General features: G+C 40.6%; 1 protein-coding gene across 1 annotated transcript in view; it reads right to left on the reverse strand.

The window, feature by feature from the left end:
* LOC310782318 (phospholipase B1, membrane-associated-like) overlaps positions 1-15,772 on the reverse strand; it is a gene marked incomplete at both ends in the record, with an annotated part of 38,260 nt that overhangs the window by 15,262 nt on the left and 7,226 nt on the right. The window contains 13 exons of the mRNA XM_083642989.1: positions 2,693-2,753; positions 2,857-2,934; positions 4,484-4,555; positions 7,091-7,198; positions 7,320-7,395; positions 7,519-7,580; positions 9,771-9,836; positions 11,335-11,415; positions 11,652-11,703; positions 11,790-11,874; positions 13,219-13,253; positions 13,378-13,438; positions 13,868-13,921. Coding sequence (XP_083499115.1) covers positions 2,693-2,753; positions 2,857-2,934; positions 4,484-4,555; positions 7,091-7,198; positions 7,320-7,395; positions 7,519-7,580; positions 9,771-9,836; positions 11,335-11,415; positions 11,652-11,703; positions 11,790-11,874; positions 13,219-13,253; positions 13,378-13,438; positions 13,868-13,921 — 891 coding nt within the window. The remainder of the gene's footprint in view (positions 1-2,692; positions 2,754-2,856; positions 2,935-4,483; positions 4,556-7,090; positions 7,199-7,319; positions 7,396-7,518; positions 7,581-9,770; positions 9,837-11,334; positions 11,416-11,651; positions 11,704-11,789; positions 11,875-13,218; positions 13,254-13,377; positions 13,439-13,867; positions 13,922-15,772) is intronic.

The raw sequence follows: 15,772 nt of genomic DNA on the forward strand, positions 1-15,772 counted from the left end.
CAGGATCATGTTCAATAGACTATGAAGAGACACAGGACATCACATCAGGATCATATTCAATAGACTGGGAAGAGACACAGGACATCACATCAGGATCATATTCAATAGAGTGGGAAGAGACACAGGACATCACATCAGGATCATATTCAATAGACTATGAAGAGACACAGGACATCACATCAGGATCATGTTCAATAGACTATGAAGAGACACAGGACATCACATCAGGATCATGTTCAATAGACTATGAAGAGACACAGGACATCACATCAGGATCATATTCAATAGACTATGAAGAGACACAGGACATCACATCAGGATCATGTTCAATAGACTATGAAGAGACACAGGACATCACATCAGGATCATGTTCAATAGACTATGAAGAGACACAGGACATCACATCAGGATCATGTTCAATAGACTATGAAGAGACACAGGACATCACATCAGAAAAATATTCAATAGACTGGGAAGAGACACAGGACATCACATCAGGATCATATTCAATAGACTGGGAAGAGACACAGGACATCACATCAGGATCATATTCAATAGAGTGGGAAGAGACACAGGACATCACATCAGGATCATGTTCAATAGACTATGAAGAGACACAGGACATCACATCAGGATCATATTCAATAGAGTGGGAAGAGACACAGGACATCACATCAGGATCATGTTCAATAGACTATGAAGAGACACAGGACATCACATCAGGATCATATTCAATAGAGTGGGAAGAGACACAGGACATCACATCAGGATCATGTTCAATAGACTATGAAGAGACACAGGACATCACATCAGGATCATGTTCAATAGACTATGAAGAGACACAGGACATCACATCAGGATCATGTTCAATAGACTATGAAGAGACACAGGGCATCACATCAGGATCATGTTCAATAGACTGGGAAGAGACACAGGACATCACATCAGTAGGCCAATAGGGCCTACATTGCACTGAAAACCTCTACATGCTGTATGAATTAAATCTAACTGACTGATTAATGTGACGAGTTTCAACAACGGAACAACAATAATTTCTGTGCGTCTATATAGTAATGTCTATAGTAATAAGTAATTTGTCTATAATAATGTCTATAGTAATAAGTAATTTGTCTATAGTAACAAGTCATTTGTCTATAGTAACAAGTCATTTGTCTATAGTAATGTCTATAGTAACAAGTCATTTGTCTATAGTAATGTCTATAGTAATAAGTCATTTGTCTATAGTAATGTCTATGGTAATAAGTCATTTGTCTATAGTAATGTCTATAGTAATAAGTCATTTGTCTATAGTAATGTCTATAGTAACAAGTCATTTGTCTATAGTAATGTCTATAGTAATTAGTCATTTGTCTATAGTAATGTCTATAGTAACAAGTCATTTGTCTATAGTAATGTCTATAGTAACAAGTCATTTGTCTATAGTAATGTCTATAGTAATAAGTCATTTGTCTATAGTAATGTCTATAGTAACAAGTCATTTGTCTATAGTAATGTCTATAGTAATAAGTCATTTGTCTATAGTAATGTCTATAGTAATTAGTCATTTGTCTATAGTAATGTCTATAGTAATAAGTCATTTGTCTATAGTAATGTCTATAGTAACAAGTAATTTGTCTATATTAATGTCTATAGTAATAAGTCATTTGTCTATAGTAATGTCTATAGTAAAAAGTAATTTCTCTTTCAAAGTGTCACCAAAAGGTGCCCAGCCTGCATGGGCTTACAAGACGCTACAAACACAACAAACAAGTGCAACAACATAGTGAGAGCAGAATAACAAATATAATACACCTCTGTACATGTAAAAAAAAAAGTCAAATCAAATATGAACACACTCCTGCTCCTTCGACGTTACAGCTATAAAACATAACTAGTGGTGTAGTAGTGTGAGCATATCTGAAACATGTACTATAATACGTTGATAAGATTATGATATCATGTGCAGGCAGCTGTAGTAATACCTCAAGTGTTCTGGAATCTGAATAAAGAACCAACTACACACAGTTTGTATTCCTTAATCATAAGATACAGAGATACGCTGAGCCTAGGAGAACATGTCAAAGTGCTGATAAAAGTCAAAGTACTGATCATCCTATATCTCTGCATAATCATTAATGTGTGTGTGGTACAAATGATCCTAGAGCTAAACTTTTCCCAGTGCAAATTAGAATAATAGAATAGATTATAGTGCAATATGTTATGTAAAGTAACACAACTAACCCTAACCCTAACCCATACAACTTGATTTATGTATAATCATTTGTTTTGTGTTGACTATGCTCCTGCTGCTGTTGCTGTTGTTGTTGTTTTATACAAATATTGCAAAATATTAGATGTTCAAAGTTGTTCAAATGGAATGCAAACTTTCTTTCTTACATAAGGTAACATGGCATGGCCTAAGAATGTTGAGGATGTGCCATACTCTAACATAACATAATATAATGTAACACCAATTGGTTCACAATAAAAAATAATAATAACAATAATGGAAAATAATAATAAAAGGTAGCATAACAATGTAACGCAAGGTAATGCAATGCAATGCAATGTAACGCAATGCAACACGCTGCAATATATTGTACATTTCGGCCCCAAAGAACGGCATTTGTTAACAATGACTAACTATACTTGTTCATAGAGTGATGATCCAAAAGAGTGCTGATGCTCTTACCTGAGGTGGGCGGGGAGGCTGAGGGGCTGAGGTCGTCACAGGGCAGCTGTGTGCCTGTAACCTGCGCGGACACATAGAGCACATCCACCATCAGCACCACGCAGCAGGCGCACAACAACGCTGCCAAGACCCCCATGTGGCTGGAGAGGAGAGGGAATACTCACTGGGTCAAGGAGAGGAGTGGCATCCCTGGGGGGATGATATGAAGGAGAGTTTCCCTCTGTCCTTATGAATGGTCGGTCCTGGAGAGAGAGGGGAGGGCAGACAGAGAGATGTGTAGGTGGAGAGAGAGGGGAGGGCAGATAGAGAGATATGTAGGTGAAGAGAGAGAGACACATAGTGAGAGAGAATATATGTGGAGGAGGAATGAGGAGAAAGAAGAGAGAAGTGATGGGGGAAAACAAAGGTATTTATTATTCATCATGGCATATTTGTGTGACACATTGAAACTATTCACTGTGTAACAACACATTATGTAATAACACAACACTGCATTATGTAATAACTTGACAAAATGTAATACGTTGTCCCTTCATTATGTAATAACACCCGCATTTTGTAATACATTTCCCTGCATTTCGTAATAAATTATATTGCAAATATATGAAGGTAGCAATTTTTTTTATGAAAATGTAATAATATGGTGCATAATAAGGGGCGGCTGTGGGTCAGGAGGTAGAGCGCGTCGTCCACTAATCAGAAGGTCGGTGGTTCGATCCCCGGCTCCTCCAGTCCACATGTCGAAGTGTCCTTGGGCAAGACACTGAACCCCAAATTGCTCCCGATGGTTGTGCCAGCACCCTGCATGGCAGCTGGCTGCCTTCGGTGTGTGAATGGGTGAATGTAGGCACATTGTAAAAATAAATGTATAAATGCAGTCCATTTACCATTTACCATAATAACCAACCAAAATGGATGTCTTCATTCATACAAAGAATCATTATAACAACAATGTTTAGTTTATGTATTCTAGCATGTATCATAGTGACTCAAAATTAATTTAAAAAAGATACTAATAGTAGATGAATAATATCTTTCATTGGTCAAAACTACATTAAGTGTCACTGTATTCCTTAGCATAATGGAAACTGTACTTCAGGGTTGATAGAGACATGTTATACTGAGACAAACATCGAAAATCCAAGATGGCTGCTCCGCGCATCAACAGTAGTTAAAATGGTAGGGTTAGGGTTAGGGTTAGGTAAATACTGTTTATTAGCACTTCTGTATGTTTTGTGTCTCAATAAATCAGCTGTACACACAGCACTGTCTAACTTATATATGTGTGAACATGTGCAATGAATTTCTATCAACTGTTATTAATTAACAGAAATAACTCTGTAGCAGACCAGTTGGCTTGGTTCCAGGCTTAAAACCCTTTAGATATGGTCATGATTCTGTAGCTGACCAGTTGGCTTGGATCCAGGCTTAAAACCCTTTAGATATGGTCATGATTCTGTAGCTGACCAGTTGGCTTGGTTCCAGGCTTAAAACTCTTTAGATATGGTCATGATTCTGTAGCTGGCCAGTTGGCTTGGTTCCAAGCTTAAAACTCTTTAGATAAGGACTTTTCGAAATGTGATGGAGAAAAGGAATGGACAAATTACTCTCCCGCAACCAAAAGCTACATTACAATGTCATTTGACTGTTGAGCTATATTCCAAAATGTGTGTATTATTACATAATTAAGTGAACATGTATTACATGTTGTTGTGTTATACATAATGTGTTGACAAGCTGCTTCAAATTTCCTCACAATGGGTGCAGGAGGGTTTAACAACAGCTTCTCACCTCGCTGGGACATGGCACTGTGATGATCATCCCATTGTCCTCTGTGTTATGTTGGCCACTTGTGGGCTGCAGCTGAAAAGACAGACAAGTCATTCTCCTCTTGTTTGCATCAACGGGGATGACAATGATGTGTGTGTGAGAGTGAGTGAGAGAGAGAGAAATATGTGAGGAAATGAGAACAATTTGACCAACCCTCACTTGGAAAATGGACCAATTTGGAGTGAAGACTTAAAGGGGCACTTCACCGAAAAACAATAAAGGAATTTGAAGCGGGACCAGCAGGGCAACCAAATGCTTTGCACTGCCAACCGTAAGCTGCACGTCTTGACCAGCAGGGGAACCAAATGCTTTCCACTGCCAACCGTAAGCTGCACATCTTGTGTAGGCTTAAACGTTTTGGCGTAGGCAGAGCTGATCTAGTGACCATTTTCAAAACATCCCTCCAGCCCACCCATAGAGTATAGTGCTCCAGTGTGGCACTCCTCCCTGTCACACTACCAATCCAATCAGCTGGAGAAAATCCAAAAAAGAGCCTGCCACATTATTCTTGGCGGGGAGTACAAACGCTACCAGCCCTCCCTCAGTATCCTCGGCATCTGCCGACTCTCGGAGAGAAGAGATGTGCCGGAGTTACGCCCATCATTCCAAAACTCCCACCCGAGAGAACTCCCCCCCCCCCCTCCCCCTCCAATGGGTCTGTCTCTGGCCGCAGCACCAGACAGGCCAGTAAGCTCCAGTCTATGCCAACAAGAACTGAGCACTATAGGAACTCCACCATCCCCTACCTGAGCAGACTTATAATAAGTTATAAATGAAAAGATGTAACTTGATCTCGTATAATATTTTAACCCCTCTTCTTTCAAATAATGTTTTGTGTTTGTGTTTTTAACATTTATACTGTAAAGGAATTGCAATTCATCTAGTGTTACCTCAATGCAATATGTGCCTGAATATAACTTTAACTTCTTAAGTCTGGACCAGTGATGTCACAATCACTGGTCCAAACTTAACTCCAGTCAACTCTCAATAACTGTCAAAATAAATGAATATCTGCAAAACTGCTTACAGTTTTTGGGTATGTATGAGCAGTGGTGATTCTAGAGTCTGTTGGGGCCTGTTGCGTGTGGCCATGGACAGTGCATAATAAACTTCACATGGTATGTATCATGTTGCACATTTACATTCTGTGTTTGTACTGTTCCTTAATTGATCTCCTCTGCTCCTCCTTACCTCAGGCTGAAACACCTGCAGCCTATGAGCTGATTGCTGATGCAGCTCTGCCTGCAGGTATTAAGCTGGCTTGCTGCTGGCACACAGTTAGTCTACACCTGGAATCCAGCCCAGCAGCACCAGTACATTTGGTTTGATCCTTTTTGCCCATTTCTTTCCTTTATTAGGTTCTGGCACAATAGGTGCCAGGCTTTATTGTTTTAGTTTAACCTGGTAGTTTCGGTAGTGATGTTTTCGGTTTTAGTTTAGTTTTCCTAAATTATTCTTGAACGTGTTCAATTCTTAGTTTAAGGAGAGGGGCTGGCTTCGACGGCCCTATATGGGCCAGCCCAGACCCCTCTCCCTTTTGTTTATTTCGGCCGAACTGTGAGGTTATCTTGTTTTATGGTTTTGGGCCTTTTTCTTAAAATACTTTGGGGAAAGGAAATTAAAAAACCCTATTATTTTGATTCTTGTGTGGCGTCCTTTTTATGTTCTGGTTTCCACTTGAGCCTTATTTCTGTTATATGTGTGGAGGCCGTAACAGGGCCCTATGCAAAAATTCCAAGGGGCCCCTTCCAAACAGCGTTCTTTCAATTCAAGAGAAAGTACATGGATCATGCAAGTTTGACAGGAATGATTCACATATGTTTGCATAAATTGAAAGTGAATGACCGTGAACCATTCCCGTCAAACATGATTCATATACATTCTCTTGAATGTATGTTTCACTTTCAATTCAAGAGAATGTACATGAACCAAACTAGTATGACGGGAATAACATGGGGCGTCTTTAGGGAGGTTTCAATGTCATTGCAAATCGTCCATTGGTTGTTTATGGGGAGGGAGATGCGGTCACTGCTGTGGAGTAAAGTTTCTCAGCCAACGTGGGCCCCTTAATGGCCTGGGGCCCCAAGCAATTGCCTGCATTGCCTGTTCACAAGCTGCGCCTCTGTGTGTGAGATCACGTGTAAAATAAAGCAGCATTGATTTTCGGTGAAGCGCCTTAAGTTCATGGCTAGAGTTAGAATTCAGGAGAGAAGAGAAGGGTCTAGAATAGATAGTTTAGACTGATTTACGCCTCACCAAGTTTGTCCACATCTGAACCATCATTTCATCACTTTGGCGTGACATGTGAGATTCAGAGGGAGTCCTCCCACTCTGTTGAAAACGGACAAATGACAAAAATTGACAAGATAAATAAATAAAATTTAGTATAAAACTTCAGGTCTTCTTGCAGAAAGACAACCAGCACACTGCATCCCCTGTTTTTGTTCGGTGTCTCGTAGACATTTTAGGGTCTAATAAAGATTGGTTGAATTTCTAACAGGGATGCAAAATGATGCAAGCAAAAGGCACTCTGGGCTGGAAAGTTGAGGGATGATGCCTGTCACTCACAGCAATAGAGGCGGGGTCTGTGATGAAAGGCGTGTCCTGCAGAATGACGGCAAAGTCATCTCTTTCGCTATACCAACGCTTCTTTACAATGTGCTCAGCCAACGACTCCTGTTCAAAGGAAAAAAGTTTGAGTCATTTAAATGTAAAGCGCTACTACTGTACATACTGTACATTATCTGGGTAGAGAGGTAATATGGATAACGGAGATGCAGATGAGACAGTGACACACCTGCAACACTTGATTCAGCATGGCCCTCACAAGTCTGAGCTCTCCTTCACTGTTGGCTTCAGTACATGAACACAACCTGTCAAATACAACAAAATCAGCTGATTAAAACAGTGTGATATTTGGGGACAGATTCATGTATGGCATTCCTCATTTGATAATGAACACAGTTCAACAGTGTCACACTGCAATCTGGACTCACCTGTTCTGGAAAGTGTCATACTCTCCGTCCCATAATGCAACACTGACAATGGTCCGCTTCAGCTACACACAGGAAACAGTCATAATGATTAAAGTGGCTTCAGCTACACACAGGAAACAGTCATAAGGATTAAAGTGGCTTCAGGTACACACAGGAAACAGTCATAAGGATTAAAGTGGCTTCAGCTACACACAGGAAACAGTCATAAGGATTAAAGTGGCTTCAGGTACACACAGGAAACATTGATAAGCTTCAGCTACACACAGGAAACAGTCATAAGGATTAAAGTGGCTTCAGGTACACACAGGAAACAGTCATAAGGATTAAAGTGGCTTCAGCTACACACAGGAAACAGTCATAAGGATTAAAGTGGCTTCAGGTACACACAGGAAACATTGATAAGCTTCAGCTACACACAGGAAACAGTCATAAGGATTAAAGTGGCTTCAGGTACACACAGGAAACATTGATAAGATTCAGCTACACACAGGAAACAGTCATAAGGATTAAAGTGGCTTCAGGTACACACAGGAAACATTGATAAGCTTCAGCTACACACAGGAAACAGTCATAATGATTAAAGTGGCTTCAGCTACACACAGGAAACAGTCATAAGGATTAAAGTGGCTTCAGCTACACACAGGAAACAGTCATAAGGATTAAAGTGGCTTCAGCTACACACAGGAAACAGTCATAAGGATTAAAGTGGCTTCAGCTACACACAGGAAACAGTCATAAGGATTAAAGTGGCTTCAGGTACACACAGGAAACATTGATAAGCTTCAGCTACACACAGGAAACAGTCATAAGGATTAAAGTGGTTTCAGGTACACACAGGAAACATTGATAAGCTTCAGCTACACACAGGAAACAGTCATAAGGATTAAAGTGGCTTCAGGTACACACAGGAAACATTGATAAGCTTCAGCTACACACAGGAAACAGTCATAAGGATTAAAGTGGCAAAGTAATAAAGTCAATCAGCAGAATAACATATTGGCATTGTACGTTTCTGCAGTCCAGAGATATGTACAATCTCAACGTGAATTTGAAACAAAATGTCAGCCATTACTTTTCTAAAACATTTTCCGTGAAACAAAATGGCGGCTTATTTGAAAACCTTGCTGCCTTTCCAGCATTAAACGCAAATAAAACAACTTTAACTTTGGTTATGTTTAGGCAAGTAAAACAACTTTGGTTATGTTTAGGCAAAGTAAAACTTGGTTAAGGTGAGGATTATGGTTTGGGTTGGGCTTAAATAAAATAACAAAAATGTTCAATGTGACTCACGGCTGAAATGTAGACTTTGACAACGCTGTGACCATGACTGGGATATGAACAGTGTGAAAGGCAAGTGTTTACGCCCTCCATCCACCCCAACCATGACACCCTTACTGGTTACTGCGCTATTTCAACAGCAGATGTATACGTCAGGGGCGTATGCAGAAATTGAATTATAGGTGGGCCTGGATCAAATTGGGTGGGCCTGGATAGGAAGGGGTGCAGATGCCCGGCCGACGTGTTATTTTACTAAAAAGAATGCATTTGACCATCATTTCAAGTAGAATGATACCACCCAAGCAAGAATATTTCAAGTGTTTCAAGTGCTTTACTGAAATATTTGGACCATATAATGATAATACAATTATCTCAACCTTAAAAGGTTACATATAGGTGCCAAATGTTGCATACATGAATGCTTATACTTGTGTGTATACTGTTACTTTATACAGAAATTAGAACCACTGATCCATATACTGCTGTGAGTTTAAAAAATAACAACACTGAGGCTGCTTCAAGTTTGAACAAGACGCCCTCTGGTTTATTTATCCACAGAGAGAACAAAAGTCCTAGATGTCATGAAGTTGTCATGCATTAGACTCTGGAGATGATGTGCCCTGCGTTTTTACAAAAGTAACAAAACCATTGGCTAGCAATGCAGCAGCAAGTTTGCCTCTAGAAAACAACCAATTAAAAAAAAAAAAAAAAAAAAAAATTGGGTGGGCCAGGGCAAGAAGTGGGTGGGCCTGTGCCTACCCAGGCCCACCCGTAGATACGCCCCTGGTATACGTACAGTATATAGCATTGATATACACATATCTAGAAACATGATATGTAACATGTATTTGGTTTAGAAACGTGGTATACAGTGTACTACATATCCGTGGATTACAGAATGCCAACATTTGATTGTGGCGACCAGGCTGTGATAGAACATGGCCGGTGAATGTGGAGGAACATCTACAACACACCTGAGAGTGCAGCACCTGCAGAGCTTCATCCACCTCCTGGACTGTTGCTCTGATGATGGACTCCACCTGCAGACACAATACATTCAGTTACATGGTAACAAGCTAAACATGCCTTTTTCTTAGAGTTATTCCCCTGTCTCAACACAGTTGGTTTGGCTCTTACACTCCTTAACCAGTTGTAATATGGTTTTATATGAATTTAAGATCATTGTATACTTTTGGACTTTATGTAAATCAATCTGGATTAGAGCATAATTGCTGAAAATATAATGCTAGAATACAAATGTTAAGAATGGCAACATTGGAGATAAAAGGTTTCTGAGTGATAACTTGCTGTTCAGAAGGAAAAATCTGGACTCTGTAACTTCAGTACACTAGCACAGAGGTTCTCAAATATTTTTCATCCAAGGGCCTCTTACAAGATAGAAAATATACCAGGGACCCCTTCATTCTGATTTGTGATTTTGGGCTAAGCTTAATTGTTTCCACTGTAATGCATGCATGACTTTTAAATTGATAGGTTTGTTAGATTAGAATGTAATCCATGAACCATTTTAGATTTAAAGCATTTAGTCGGCCCTAATTGCCTAATTTGAAAATCTGGCTCGATTACGTCACCCGCAGGTGTGCTCTTTGCACTGCCTGAAAGATTCAGCAGATTCAGCACGATCACACGTAAAATAGCTGTGGCCGAACACAATTTCTCCTCGTTCGTTCGCTCACTCACTCACTCACTCACTCACTCACTCACTCACTCACTCACTCACTCACAGACACACTTCGCATTCTTATTATAGGATGAGGCCACAAGGTTTATTTATGATCACATTTTTTTCTGGATTTGTCTCCCCAATTGTACTTTGCCAATTCCCCCTGCTGTCCCGGTTGTTGCTCCACCCCCTCTGACAATCTGGGGAGAGTTGTAGACTAGCACATGCTTCCTCTGGAGCAAGCATGTGCAGTCGCCGGCTGCTTTTTTTCACATGAGCTTCATCGGCAGGACGTAGCATGTGGGAGGATCACACTATTCCCCCCAGCTCCCCTCCCCCCCGAACAGGTGCCCTGACCGACCAGAGGAGGCACTAGTGCAGCGACCATGACTCATACCCCACCGGCTTCCCTTCCCTTCCCATGCCACAAAGTTGAATGAAGATGTGAGAACACGACAATCTGCCTCTTGGCTTGACTTCTGTGAGACAAACCCTGGCTTATGTCATCATCTGAAGGGCCATAGCCTACATATACTTAAACAGTAAAGTCATGACATCAAATTATATTGTATATCCCTAAACCGTAGCTTACAACCCCCCCCCCCCTGCCCCTCCCTCCTGTTATCTTCCTCTCCTCTGCTTCTCCATACAACCTTGCCCTGAACTGCCACTGTTATTTGTACCTGTTCCCTGTATCTGTTGCCTGTTACCTGTATTTGTTGCCTGTTGCCTGTTTCTGTTGCCTGTCTGTTGTTTCTCTGTTAAGCGACTTTGGGTCTTGAAAAGCGCTATATAAAATAAATGAATTATTATTATTATTATTATAAGTCATGACATCAGAATAAAGCTCTCACCTGCTGCTCCTCACATGCACACAGCTGATCCACCTGCACAAAGAGCAGCACTAGCTTCCAGTCTCCATCCACGTCAATGACCTGTAAGAGAAACATCATACTAGCTCTTTACACCTGCAACATTTAGATTTTTTGTTTATTTTGTATTTTATTTTGTATTTTTATTTTGTATATGCCTTGGTTTCAATGTGGCATGCTAGATGCTAGATCCCCCCCCCCCCCCCCACAATATAGCAAGTGTCCAATGAAGAAAAAGGCAAACTAAAATTGAAAATGTCTAAATATCCATCTAGGCGGGAATACAGCCATTTGAGTACCTGCTTGTTCTGGAGGTAGAGAGACACTTCCCTTGCCTGCTCCACCAGAGTCCTACAAACAGAAAGAAACATCTTCTTGACAGCAGCCAAAGTGATTGTAATGTAAGCATATTGTGTTGTTTCAGAAAGCGTTTGTACCTGTGCTGGACCAACTGAAGGCGGTACAGATTTGTTTCATCCAAGAGGGGACTGATCAATGCAGGGTTGAACAGCGTCATCAGCTCTGACAGAGGGAAAGGAGCACAACGTTATAAGCCCAAATCCAGAAATTACTTTTCCATATACCCTAAAGTTATATTCACACAGATTCCAAAAAGATTCCAACATGTTTTCTATGTCTGCCTCATATAGAAAAATCTTGGAATCTTGGAAAATGTCTTCAATGCATTGAATCACAAGATAAACAAAGCCAGTATTTTAAATAAAAGAATGTAGTGCCCTGTGCACAGCCGTGCTGCTAGTCCCGCGTGCAGCTGATGAACAGCGAACCTGATGAAGCTACTGCGAAATGCCTTGTTCGCTATGTTTTTATGATTTAAATAAAAGAACAAGTCAATCTAACAACCTGGTGTGTGCTGGATGGATCTCTTCACTGTTCCAGTATTTTAAATCTTAAGGAAATGAACCTTTAGAACATGCCAGGGATAACAGGTTCCAGTTACATTGCTACTGTCTGTCTGTCTCTTGAACCAATCAGTGCATGTACACTTGATCTGTGCAATAAAAAATATAACACGCGACAGACTTGGAGTAAGGAGATTGTATTGGGGTTCATTGGTTAGTTTAGATATCAGTGTAGTAAAGATAGCGCACAGTAGCATAATAGGATGAACTCTACTCTAGATATTAGTTTACGGTGTATCAATAGCCTCAATATGAAGAGTCAACTTGTCCCGGCGTAGCCTACGGCACAAGATGTTTTGTTGACTCTTCATATTGTGATCACAGATCTGAATACATCAATGAACAGAAGAGTCACGATATGATTGTGGAAATACAAAGACAACATTAAACAAGATTAGCTGTTCATATGCCTCAGCATGCTGACTAACATAGCATCATATCTCTGCTGTCATATTTGGGTGTCTTGAAATCCAGGATTGTTGATGGTGTATGGCTTTTACGGATGTCACAATATATCGCGATATCAAAACGTGACAATATGTATCGTTGAGATGAAATCTCATATTGCGAGAAAAAGAAGCTGAACATGGTGGCACTGATCTGCATCTGATTGCATGCTCTGTCTCCTTTTCATTGCTTTGTTTGAACAGACGAGGGACGTTACAGACACAGAGGATGAAAATGGTGAAATTACTCAAATTAGCGTGGAGGATGCCCCCTCAACTTACAAATCGATCGCAAAAAAATATTGTTAAAATATCGTATCGTATCGTTATCGTGAACCCAATATTGTGTATCATATCGTATCGTGGACTGAGTGTATCGTGACACCCCTAATGGCTTTACATGGATTCATACACGGACCGCCGTAGGAGAGGTGGGTCTGCAAAATGGAAAACTGTCAAGTTGAATGCAGAAGAGAATGTAAAGTTTGGGGACTTACCTTGGAGTCTTGACACCACTTTGGACAGCTCACTGCTGCAGGGAAACAAGGGTCACAGGCAGGTTTGAATTTGGCTCAACAGTCTTGAATTTCTGAAATCGGCCTATCATCACTGCATGGTTGAAATAGGCCTATAATCACTGCATGGTTGAAGTTCACCTGTGCATGTGAAGACCAATGGAGGAGAGAACAGCCACATCTGAGGGCCGAACACTGTTAACTTGAGAGAGGAAAATCAGTCATTTGAGTTGAATTTCAACATTGTGGCTTTTCAATGCTATATTTGCAGTGGTATATGTTTTGCTGATAATGCACTCATATATAAAATCATCACGTTTAGCATGAAGTAAGTATGTATTAGGGAAATTTTAAGCAACAGATTTGAATATTAAACCAGACAGGCAAGCTTGTCTTTTATTGTCACACAACACACCTTACAACGCTTGCATGTAGCAACAGGATATAGACTATGCAGTTATGAATTTGGTCTAGAAAAGGAGTGTAACCGTGCATTTTATAATACCACAGAATCCATCACTATCAGGAGCCGATATCCATTAATTGTCTTCCACAATCATTGTCTACATAGCCTATATTGTGGCCATAAATCATATAGAGCTAACTGAGAGCTAGTGTCCATGTGACTTACCAGTGGAAGGAGGCGGCTGGGAGGGGAACGACTGGGGGCAAGGTAGTGCAGAGACTGGAGGTAAGGGGAGATAAGATACAGTAAGATATTAGGATCAAACATTAAACTTAAGTATGAACTAATATAACTGAACGACAAGGCATGGTTTGAAAATGAACAGCCATACATAATATTATTTTTCATACAATTTTAATCTTATTAGAATCAATAACAGCCTACTGAAATTTTGAGGTCTTGGTGCAGCAATTTCTTTTTAATATTATTTATGAGATCTGTCAAATCCCCAAAGGTGATTGAAAAAAGCAAAAGAAAATATGATTTGTAATTTTCTGACTGAAAATGTATTGTCACAGCTGCAAAATGAACTTCACCAAAAATGGCTATTTACTATTTAAGTATACTTGTCTTTCTTCCTCTGAAGATTGTCAAGAAGGATGATGAGCTACAACCTCACTGCATCAACCCTACTCTGTAAATCAGCTTCACCAGTTTAAAGACCGAAGCAGTCAGATTCCCCAGCATCAGATCTATAACGAACAGAGCTGCGTTCAGAGACGAGCGTTCAGGCACACAAGCAGCAGCAGAGACCTGGTGTCCATGTGAGGCCCAGCAGCGGGATCAGCAGCAGTGCTAGCATCCTTTGCCTGCTTCGGTCACAGTTCTGTCCTTGTAGGTCTTTTGTGCAGCGGCCGCTCAGTTGTCTGTCTGTGTCACTGGCAGCTCTACCTCCCCGCTATACTCTATATATGCATGGGGGGTGGGACCGGCCCACTGCTCAAAGGGCACAGCCAGGACACTTAAAGGTTTGTCGTGAAATCATGACACTGATAAGGCCATTATGACACTTTCTGTAATAGGGGCCTTATCAATACACACATTATGACTTGTGTCATATTGCATCCTTTCACTCACACACATTTGTGTCATATTGCATCCTTTCACTCACACACATTTGTGTCATATTGCATCATTTCACTCACACACATTTGTGTCATATTGCATCATTTCACTCACACACATTATGACTTGTGTCATAATGTGTGTGAGTGAAATTACGCTGATTGACCGGAGCGACTGCTTCACAATGTGTTCTGGGTTTCAAGATTGAACTGTATTTTCAGTTTCATTCAAAACACTTTGGCTGAGTTACAATAACTAGTGCAGTGCCCGTTCGCCCTGCCACTGCACAGAGCGCTGCTCGCGTGGTTATTCGACGTTTATTAATATCGAACGTGTCGCGGGTCCAAACTGCACCAAATCCGACTGTGCACGTCCACGGGTCCCCAGCAACACAACACACCTGCCAAGTGTGAAGTACATCGGACGAATGGTTCTCGAGCTATGCAAAGGACACACGTACAGACAGAGATTCCTTGGTTTATACTGTATAGTATGATGCATTTGAGAACCTACAATAACAGACAAAGGCGTCAGACACTACTAAATATCACAATGCTCTTCTAACATGTCTATAAAATAACATTAGAATAGACAAGTTGAAGGAGATCGTACCATAATGCACTATTGAACTGTGGGATCAGGCCTAATCGAGACAAGGAGAGTTATACAAAAGAAAGCAAGCTCATGATTACAGTACAACATTTCTCAGTTAAAAAGAACTATTCCTTATCTGGTCTGGGGCAAGATAGGAGTCAAGCTAAGCTCGTTATCTGTTGGTTTTACAAACTGTATAACGTTCCATTATAAACTCAATAAAACCATTAAACAATTTGGTTGCTACAGTATGCTGCAATCTGCACAATTTGCATCCACTCAAAAAAAAAAAACCCCACTCAGATGAATTTGGCCAATAGCTTGAGCCAGATTGATGACAGGAAAGGTGTTTGGATGAAGACCCTGACCTTGCTGACGTGACCTCTCTGATACAGCAGTGTAAGATCACAA

This window comes from Poromitra crassiceps (assembly GCF_964638095.1).
Source record: "Poromitra crassiceps genome assembly, chromosome: 9".
NCBI lineage: Eukaryota > Metazoa > Chordata > Actinopteri > Beryciformes > Melamphaidae > Poromitra > Poromitra crassiceps.